General features: G+C 44.8%; 2 protein-coding genes across 2 annotated transcripts; one reads left to right on the forward strand and one right to left on the reverse strand.

Annotated features, from left to right (window-relative positions):
- The first annotated feature begins 318 nt into the window (after positions 1 to 318).
- LOC123156831 (blue-light photoreceptor PHR2) lies at positions 319 to 3,367 on the forward strand. Its single transcript, XM_044575017.1, has 4 exons — positions 319 to 1,361; positions 2,291 to 2,520; positions 2,645 to 2,743; positions 3,043 to 3,367. The coding sequence occupies exons 1-4, from the start codon at positions 429 to 431 to the stop codon at positions 3,128 to 3,130; spliced, it is 1,350 nt and encodes a 449-aa protein (XP_044430952.1). The 5' UTR covers positions 319 to 428; the 3' UTR covers positions 3,131 to 3,367.
- Positions 3,368 to 8,770: 5,403 nt separating this feature from the next.
- LOC123158034 (60S ribosomal protein L22-2) lies at positions 8,771 to 10,291 on the reverse strand. The gene is made up of 2 exons (XM_044576177.1): positions 9,970 to 10,291; positions 8,771 to 9,154 (listed from the first exon to the last, which is right to left on the reverse strand). Exons 1-2 carry the CDS (start codon positions 10,218 to 10,220, stop codon positions 9,010 to 9,012), a joined length of 396 nt encoding a protein of 131 aa, XP_044432112.1. The 5' UTR covers positions 10,221 to 10,291; the 3' UTR covers positions 8,771 to 9,009.
- Between the last annotated feature and the right edge of the window lie 394 nt (positions 10,292 to 10,685).

The raw sequence follows: 10,685 nt of genomic DNA on the forward strand, positions 1-10,685 counted from the left end.
ATGGATTTGAGGTTTCTATTTTAAATTGTCCGGATGTGGAATGCATTGTTTGACTCGTCTGTGGGTGTTTGACGAGCCAAATTTGCAAAGTCCTTATCAGGAAAAAAGTTCTTCACGAGATGAATTAGTAAAATTTCAGAGAGAATCTCCTGGAAAACCTCACGTGTCAACGGACACGGGGGATTTTTTTTTTTTTGACCGCATCAACGGACACGGGGGTTGGTGAAAATGGCGAAATCGGGTAAACCATTACACAAAAAATGGTTGGTGGGATCGAAAAGAAAAGAAAAGAAATTCTCCACCACCTTCCCCCGGTCGCCTACCCCGACCCACCTCGTCTCGCCTCACCTCACCTCCCTCCTCCCCTCGCGCCTCATCCGAACCAAACCCACTCCCGCATCTCAACAACCGCCACCCCACCGCCATCCATGGCCGCCGCCGCCTCCGACTCCGACCCCGCCGCGCACCCGCGGGACGACCCCAGCCTCCCCTTCGCCTCCTTCTCCCTCTCCCTCTCGCTCCGCACGCCCACCGCCCCCGCCACCCTCGCCTCCGTCCCCTCCGCCGTCCGCCTGCCCACCCAAATCTCCACCCTCGCCGCCTGCCTACACCCCTCCGCCGCCTCCTCCTCCCCGCGCCGCGCCACCCGCATCAACGCCGCCGCGGCCTCCCTCCTCTCCCCGCTCACTGCCTCCTCGCCCGGCCTCTCCCGCTCCTTCCCCTCCGGCGCCCCCGGCGCCGCCGGCCGCCGCCGCACGCTCGTCTGGTTCCGCGCCGACCTGCGCCTCCACGACCACGAGCCTCTCCACGCCGCCGTCGGCGCGTCGTCCTCCCTCCTCCCCGTCTTTGTCTTCGACCCACGCGACTTCGGCAAGTCCCCCTCGGGCTTCGACCGCACCGGACCCTACCGCGCCAGCTTCCTGTTGGACTCCGTCGCCGACCTGCGCCGGAGTCTCCGCGCACGCGGCGGCGACCTCGTTGTGCGGGTTGGGAGGCCCGAGGTGGTGATCCCCGAGCTCGCGCGTGCAGCCGGAGCAGAGGCCGTCTACGCGCACGGGGAGGTGTCGCGGGACGAGTGCCGCGCGGAGGAGAAGGTCAGCAAGGCCATAGAGAAGGAAGGCGTGGAGGTCAAGTACTTCTGGGGCAGCACGCTGTACCACTTGGACGATCTGCCCTTCAGGCTCAATGACATGCCATCGAACTATGGCGGATTCAGGGAGGCCGTCAAGGGGTTGGAGGTTAGGAAGGTGCTGGACGCGCCAGAAGAGGTCAAGTGTGTGCCTATGAAGAATGTGCTCGAGCCTGGTGACATCCCCACGCTTGGTGAGCTTGGACTCTCTGCACCGCCGGCCATGGCACAGGTAAAAGTTTTCAGAGACACTCATTCTTGCGTAACACATTTGAATCTCTAACTTCATTCAGCTTCTAGCCAAGATATAAGTCAATGCTCACACAGTCACACTTATGAGTTTGATAATTCTCGCGCTGAATTGTGCAAAATAGAAGTGGATGGTGCAGCCAACCATAGCATGCTTGGTAATGTTGACCATTTAGCTAGTAAATTGTTGTAGAAGATATTCACAGGCGATTTTGTTAGTAGGTTGGATCAACGGATCTTTGACGGTCAGGAATGGTGCTGAGTAGAAACGTTGCTTGTTCACGTATTTAGGTTCTTACGACATAATCGCTGCCTATTGGCCATATTTAATGAAGTTAGTGCTAGGGTGTACATGCTTGCTTCTTGTTTGGTCGGGCATGTGGTAACATTTTCAGAGCAGTAGGCGACAAAATGGGAACATGACAATTTTTTTTCTTTTTGTTGTAAATTCATAGAAATGGCAACAAGATTGTAAAAAAAGGCAGCCCAGTGCATGTAGCTCCTGCTTGCGCATGGTCCAGGGAAGGATTCGACCAACCACATGAAAAAAATTGGTTTTGTCTTTGCTTCTGTACAATCGTGATATGCTTCTCTGTTGTCCCGGTGTCCCACTAATATAAGGACACATTACGCCTATAACCCGAGGTCCTCTTGAGCCGTATGTGTAAACTGTGGACTGCGACATTGATGCTGACAGGCTGACACCAGATGCTTAGTTTTATGGTAGTGACAACAACGATAGGATTGGGTCAGTTTATTTGAGCTATTGTCCATATCTTTCTGTAATGTTTGTTTAGCTAGCATAATGATTTTTTATGTTTCCATTAATGATGTGCACAAATTCAGTTCAGCATATCTGTCATCCTGAATGCTGTGTTTTTCTGAACTTCAAATTTCACTTTGTTAACTCAGGACTCAAAATCTGCTGCTGGTTCAAACCTCATTGGTGGTGAGGCAGAAGCTCTGGAAAGGCTGAAGAAATTTGCTGCAGAATGTTGTATGCAGCCGAACAAAGCTGTCAAAGATAGTACCCAGAATAGCATATATGGTGCTAATTTCTCCTGCAAAATTTCACCATGGCTTGCTACTGGTTGTCTCTCTCCACGTTTCATGTATGAGGAGTTGAAGAAGCATGCCATTAGGTATGTGATGTTACTGTGAACCCTAACAGAAGTATAGGGAGAAAGTAGTAACATACTCTATCTCATCATTATGTTATGGTCTTATTTCTTTTGTGCATAATTGACAACTTTCTTTTTCTTCTAGAGCAATTCCATCAGGGTCAACACCCAAGGATGGTGATGGAACATCAGATGCTGGGACAAATTGGTTAATGTTTGAATTGCTATGGAGAGATTTCTTCAGGTATCTATTGTTTATACATGTCAATACTGATGATGATATCATGTACTTACACTTGTGATATCCGGTAAAATTGTGTATCTGTGTTGAAAGTGAAGTTTGTTTTATGAAGAGAACACAAATGATAGTACATTATTGTTAGCTTCCTTCTATGACCGCCTGTCAAAGAAATATTGCATCGAAGATGTTAGGAAGATGTGTAGTCGCTTTAATCATCAGTGTGCTAACGCTAAACATCAGATTAGTAGCTACTGCAGTATGATTTAGCTGATGACCATTAACTGACAAATGAAACATGTTAGGTTCGTCACAAAGAAGTACAGCTCTCCACAGAAGACGTCTGAAGTTGCACCCGCCACTGGTTGCACACCCGCCCCTGCGTTTGCTTGAGTATGGACGTAGTTAGCCAAGCAGAGAGTCAGCTGCTGGTTTTTGGTTGTGACCAACTCATGCAACCTTTCAATGGAGTGAATTTTGTCCCAATAAATGTTGCCTGAAAATGACGCCCCAAGTAAGCTGTTCCTGCACTTTGGACCAATTTGATCTCGGAAGAGATCCGTTGTATCTGTCGACATATTTTGTAAGACTTGAATGGTATCGTAAAAAAAATCCTAGATGCTTCCTTCACTTTCTTCCTCGCAGTTGAATATAATAGGAGTGAATAGTTTCGCTTGTGGCAACAAGAATTGAACTGATATAATGCCAGCTTTTGATTGGTGCATTGATTACCCATTGTGTGGAATTTTGGACTTTGGGATGTGCAAAAAAATGGATTTCAAATCCTAAAATCTGAAGTGTTCGTCAGCTGGATGAAAGAAAAACGCAATCTGCCTTACCTGATTTGAGTTCCTTGCTCTATATAGCAGAGCTCCATTTTGGTAATTGCACTCCTTTTTTTTTTTGAGATGGTAATTGCGCTCCTGATAGAAAGGTATTCCGGGAAGCAATACCAACAGTGACAAATGCAAGCCTATATGATTAGGGGGAAATCTGCTCCCAAGCATTTGGAGGCCTCTTTGATTATAGGATTTTTTTTGGAGGATTTAAATCCTTATTTACATTGGTTGTTTGATTTGTAGGGTTGGATCCTATATGATTTCCCCCCTAAAGAATCATTTGTACTATATCCAATAAAAGATCTCTTTTTGGAGAGGCATTCTAGGGCATCGTATATCTGATATTTGTCAAAAAGAAAAGGTGTGCATTTTTGGAACCTGGGTCTAGGCACACTCATTTACGCAAAAATAATAATAATAGGAAACTGTAAAAAAAATGTGAAACTTTGTCGGAACAAGCATTGTTAGTGTTTTTAGAGTAAAGTGCATCATAAGTCCTAAAGCTATTGGAGGTGTGTCAATTTAGTCCTATAACTTCAAAACTGTAGTTTTAGCCCTAAAAACTACTGGAGGTGTGTCGGTTTAGTCCTATAACTTTGAAACTGCAGTATTAGATTCTAAAATCCTATAACTTTGAAACTGCAGTATTAGATTCTAAAATTATTGAAGGTGTGTCAGTTTAGTCGTACAACTTTCAAACCGCAGGCCATCAGTGGCATGATGGCTTGGGCTCCAGCGAGGAGAGTAGACCCGTCATCTCAGCCTCACCTCGCAGTAGCAAAACGACACATCGAGGGTGAGGGGTGCTGTCCTCCAGGACGACTGGCTTGGTGTTTCCCCGGTGGTTGCGCCAAACCTCTCAGCGAGGCTGCACTACAGCTCATGGCCACACAGATGGTGGGCGCGTAGGTTGCAACACACGCAGTGAGTCAGGGCTGGACTAACGAGCTATTCGACTCGTTAAGCTCGTGATCGTTAAGCTCGTTAACTTTAACGAGTTCAAATTCTTGATCGGCTCGGTTCGTCAAATACTCAGCGCTCCACGAGTGCTCGTTACAGTTGTAAACAGTTCAGAAGCTAGCAAAGTAGTCATGCATCAACCTTTGCCAAATTTATTATTTCCAAATAGTAGCACATAATGCGACAATCAATAGCTAGCAGCAACACACAATGACACAATTAAAGAACATTTGAACAATAACACAGAGTGACACAATCATAAGTCAGACCTCCATTATAGTTCATACTTAGGGCCATTGAGGCATTGACAAAGACAAGTCCAGGACTTCAAAATTGAGGTATTGACAAAGACAAGTCTAGGACTTCAAAAGACAAAGTTGAACATGGCTTAGGCGCTCAACATTGGATCAAGTCCGATCAGCAGACTAGCAGTACATATTATATTAACTACTTCGCCACTTCAACACGACACTTCATCAACATAAGGTCTTGCATAACTAACAATGACCGAAATAAAATGATAGCTTCTAGCTGAGCAAGTGCAAAGTAGCTCCTGCTCCTCACATAAGTTGTTCACCAGTTCATCAATTTCATCTTCCTACATAGACAAAGAGAAATTCACTAGTTATGATGCAAGCAAATAAACAATAGTACAATGCTACAGCAATACAATCACACACAGTAAGAATATGGGAGGCCTAGTAGTTGCTTTCTGTCGTATCTTCAGGAAATGGAATGAACTCGACATCGCCATCATTGCCATCTCCCTACAAAGGTAAGTGCAAATATGCAATTTGAGTTAACATTTAGCAAGAGTCTAAGGTTACAAGAAGATAATGCACAGTAGAGAACAAGAAATATTACCACTGTAATTGTAGTTTTAAGCTGGTGTTCTTTTGATCCTTTAATGTAGCTAGAAGCACAAACAAGTGCCTCGACCATGTTTGGGCTGAGAGAGCTACGATAGTCATCAAGAATTCTGTCGCTCGTAGAGAATGTTGACTCCGATGAGACACTAGTTGCTGGTATAGTCAAGAACTTCTTTGCCATCTTTGCCATGATAGGATATCTATGAGCATTGAACCTCCCCCAATCAACTACTCTGAAATTTGGATCCATAATTGGATGGGTTTTGTCTTCAAGGTAACTAGTCAATTCAGATTTAGATGGCTCTGAATTTGTCTCCTCTAGGAAGGACTGAAACCCACCTGACAATGAGGACATAAATGTACTGGTTTGCCTACTAGATATTGAACTCTGTTCATTATTGTTGCCAGCCTCATTCTTGCGATTTTCCATCTCATAAGTAGCATGGAGATCAAAGAATTCAGATTTGATTTCCTCGGCCTCACTACTGCCCTTCTCTTTACCATACATTTTCTTAAAGCAGTAATCAACAAGTTTCATCTTAAACCTAGGATCAAGAATGGTGGCAATGACCACGACATTGTTCTTTTCCTTTTTTTTTGTTTTTCCCACTGTTTTTATTTCCCTCACATTCACCATTGCTATCCCAATATTTATCAAACTTATCAAGCATTGTTTCTCCCATCTTTTTCAAGTTTGCATTCGAACCCATGGCATGCTCTACGATAGCAATGTTAACATTCATGATATATGGATACAAAATGTTGGCAGTAGGATAGTTAGATGCTGATAATACAGTTGTTACCTCGGCAAACGATTTCAAGATGGGTTAAATTTTCTCATATAATGCCCACTCTTCATCTCCAGGCTGCCATTTGTAGGTAGCATCTACCTCTGCATACTCTTTGAAAGCAACCCTATACACAGTGCAAGCCTCTACCATTCTGCATTTAGAATTCCATCTAGTAGCAACATCCAGGCATAAACCTCTCCCAACTTCCATATTCGGAGACTTGCAAATCATCAACAATTTGTACATGCGTGTTGGAGATTTTTTTCAAATACTTGACAGTATCCCTAAGCTTATTGATCAAAGTTTGCAATAGAGCAATGCCATCTATCAAATTGACAATGTGCGCACAACAGCGAACATGGAAGTACGTAGGAATAAATTTAGCCGATTTCCTAGCAATGATCTTGTCCATCAATCTCTTAGCAGCATTATCATTTGAGGAAGCATTATCCATAGTGATTGTCATGATCTTACCTTCTATTTTCATTCTTGGCAACACTCAAAAACTGCTTGAGCTATGACACTACCTCAACCTGGCAACCAGGTCGGGTCGACCTCTACCAGAACCATGCCCGGAACACTTATCAGGTCTACGACCAACCCACAACCCTACCCATGGGTCAAATCTCATGCCCATGCCCAAACCCATCGGGTTACCCGACCGAATGGGACACCCATCGGGTGTAATAAATATGTTTATTGTTATTTAATTTATGCTCCCTACCGGGACCATGCGCTTCCTCCCAACCAAGGATTTCTACTCGCATAATGCTTCTTCTATTGACTTATATAGACAGCGCTCCACTTCCAATGCGCTCGCTAGGCGAGGTGGTACTAATGCAGCCGGCAAGCTGCGTATGCTGCTTGCTACGTGCATGCAGAGCAGCACATGGGCTGGCTTTGGTGGCCCAACAAGCCGGCCATGTTGCTCCATTGATGCTACTGAGCTAAGCTTTTTGTTATTTCATCCTTCTGTCTGTCTACAACAATAACAAAGCAACATGGGTTCATGCTGTCCTAAAACATATATATGTACTTATTAGTATTAGTCGGGCGGTCCATGGGTAACCCACGGACACGAACTCGTACCCATACCCTACCCACGACTAATCGGGTTACCCATCGGGCTTACCCATGGGTGAAGATGGCGACCCATACCATACCCATTCGGTTCGGGTGCCTATGTGCGCGGCCGCCCATGGGTCGGATTGCCGGGTTGAACACTACCCGAGTGATATGGATCTAGCTCTATGAAGTTTAAAACACGACATTGCATGATCCAATCATCATATATGTAGTGAGCGACCATAGCTGGACGAAAAGCTCGTTACTCATGAGTTTAACGAGCACGGAAGCTCGACTCGTTAAGGCTCGTGCTTGTTAGTTAATGAGCCGAGCTGAACAACAATTTTAGCTCGTTAATATAAACGAGCTTAACGAGCTAGCTCGCGAGTATCACGAGTAGCTCATTTGGCTCGTTAATTCGCTCACTACATAGAAGCGCATGTACCACTTTTGGGGAAGTAAACACATATAAAGAGCTCATTTAAAAAAATGCACCATGGATGCTGGCCATGCAAGCTTTGGACATGAAATGAACAAACTTACATTGTTTTGGGACCCAAAACTGTAGTTTCGAAGTTATAGGACTAAACTAACACACCTCCAATAGTTTTAGGATCCAAAACTACGGTTTCAAAGTTATAGGACTAAACTGACATACCTCTAATAGTTTTAGGACTCATGATGCATTTTACTCGTGTTTTTACTCACGTGTAAATTTTAAGGATAAATGACTTCTGTAGTATTGTTTTTAAAAGTAAGGTTAATATAATCAGTTTTGTTTTATTTGTTCTGAATACCATAAATGACTTATGTACTATTGTTTTTAAAAGTAAGGTTAATATAATCAGTTTTGTTTTATTTGTTCTGAATACCATGAAAGTCGTTTTGTTGCTAAACTTTATACAGGAGTACTATCCTAGACAATGCTTGTTCCATGGAAAAAATTTCATCGAGTGTAGGCTAATGTTTTTTTTCTTTGAAATGTGAAGGATTGGTTCCTATCCTATATAGAAATAGGTTCAAAGGGATTTTTCCTACCAAGTTTTTATCCTTTACAATTCCTATGAACCAAAGAGGCCCTAGGAAACCTAGTATCCACTACAACCTTTTAGAAAAAATCCTGTGATTCAATCAAACTCTAATCCAGTAGGAAGAGCACCCTGAAGAGGCAATCGAGGACGCTGTTTATTGGATTTAATTTGGACCCTGCAGGAAATGGGTTGATACTTGTGTGACCTGACCCTGTTGCTCCAAGTGAAATTCGTTCTAGGGTTCTAAAAGATATTCTCCATTTTTTCCCTTTCCCAGAAACCGTGCGTGTTGCAACATTTCTAGGACACACATCGTTTCTCATGTGATTCAATCAAACGAAAATTCCATTTGTTTGTCTGTGATTCAATCAAACTCTCAGTAGCAAGAGCACCCTGAAGAGGCAATCGAGGACGCTGTTTATTGGATTTAATTTGGACCCTGCAGGAAATGGGTTGATACTTAATAAAGGCATTTGACTTGAGAAGGAAACCGTGCCTGTTGCAACATTTCTACGCCCCACATACTCTCACCAACATTTCTATAAACCACAAGAACAAGAACGGACAATTCTTCAGCTTGGTTATCTAAGCATCCATCACATGGCGTCCTGGCCACAATTCAAAACAGGGGTGAAAACATAAACATCAAAACTCTACTGCAGAAGTGCTCCAACAAGTTCAAAGTTTCACACGGCACAGAAACAAGGCAGTGCACATCTAGTCCTCCTCCTCGCCCTCGTTCTCAGCAATGTTGAAGTACCGGAGCTCGTAGACGCTGCGGTCCTTGTTGGATGAAATCACCCGAAGCCAGTCACGCACGTTGTGCTTCTTCAGGTACTTCTTCGTCAAGTACTTCAAGTACCTGCGAAAATGAGAACATATGAGATTCAACATAAGAGGAGTGCATGATACACAATGAACAAAAGCAGCATATGAACACAGGAGCCACTGTTCACGAGACAGGTAACAGATGCGTTGTATGGACTACTAAACTGGATAACAGAAGCAATACTCATTTTTAAGCAGGACTTGGGTGAAACTGTATTTGAAGCATTTACTACTAAAATGGATAATAAAGATTTGAAGCAAGACTTGTATCCAGAATTCTGGACCTCCAACAGAGGGGGCTAAATTAGGTTCACACCATAGGCAACATGCCTTATGTGATCATCCGTCAGGAAGAAAAACTGTACCAGCATAAAATTTTCATGGCTAAAATGAAACATTGACCAACAAAACAAAAAGCAAGCACTAGAACATCAACTGTAACCGAAAGAGCCACAACTTGTATAGTTCTATGTCAGAAAGTGAAAAGAACTGTAGTAATGACTAGTGACAACAGTTTCCACCATGTAACAGCGTGCAATCAGCAAATCTGCTACTGATGGAGCCACTAATACAGTTGCCATCTCAATCTCTAATACTGGACTGACATTGAAAGATATCATGGTAAAAACTAATACGAACTTAGAATGCGTCGACAGAATACTTCAAGCGCTCCACATTATTCAGCCATCACAAATGGAGAGAGAATTCCTAATCGCGGTCCACTAGCAGACTGACAACCTTTGATACATCTGCCCTACGATTCAACAAGTGCTACCCAGCAACCACGCCCGACCAGGACTGCGCTTGTGCGTGGATCTGGGGAGGGAGGGAGCGGCTGCATGTCCGTACCTCTTGGAGAAGGCCCCGTCGGAGGTGACGGTGACCTTGCTCTTGTCGCGGGCGACGGTGACGGAGTCCCCGAGGTTGCCGGCCTTGCCCCCGGCGACCTTGATGCGCTCCTGCAGGAACTTCTCAAGCGACGCGATCTCCATGATCTTGTCGTCGACGGGCTTGGTGCAGTCGATCACGAAGGTGACCGACCCCTTCTTCTTCCCGGCGCCCGCGCCGCCCTTGGTAGCCGCCGCCACGCCGCGCGCCATCTCGGTCTCCGCCTTGCCCGCTCTCCGGAGTCTGCTTCGGTGGTGGCTGCGCCGAGTCGATAGGGTTTCTCGGACGTGGGCGGAGGTCTCTTATAAATACGGTTAGGGTTGGGAAGATCGGACGGCCGCTGTTGCTCGGTGGAGATATCGTAGGCCGTCTGATGCTGCTGTTATAATTGTCCAATGGGCCGAAATGCTAGGCTTTTCTTCTTCTTGTCGGGCTTTGGCTGCAGACTCTATCGGTTAGTTTTTTTCAGGAGAACCATGTATTCGTTCATTTCATAATAGTAGCAACATACAACATACATGGCTTCTCTCTGGAACAGTCCGAAGAGATAGCACACAAAGAAATTTACATCACAATCGCCAAAGAATCCAGCCGCCGCCGAAGTGTTCGTCGGAGGAGAGAAGCATAGGCCTAACTTGCCAAGATTCAAGATAGTGCCATAGTAGCCAAGCTGCGTC

Source organism: Triticum aestivum, chromosome 7B (genome assembly GCF_018294505.1).
Source record: "Triticum aestivum cultivar Chinese Spring chromosome 7B, IWGSC CS RefSeq v2.1, whole genome shotgun sequence".
In the NCBI taxonomy this organism is placed as follows: Eukaryota; Viridiplantae; Streptophyta; class Magnoliopsida; order Poales; family Poaceae; genus Triticum; species Triticum aestivum.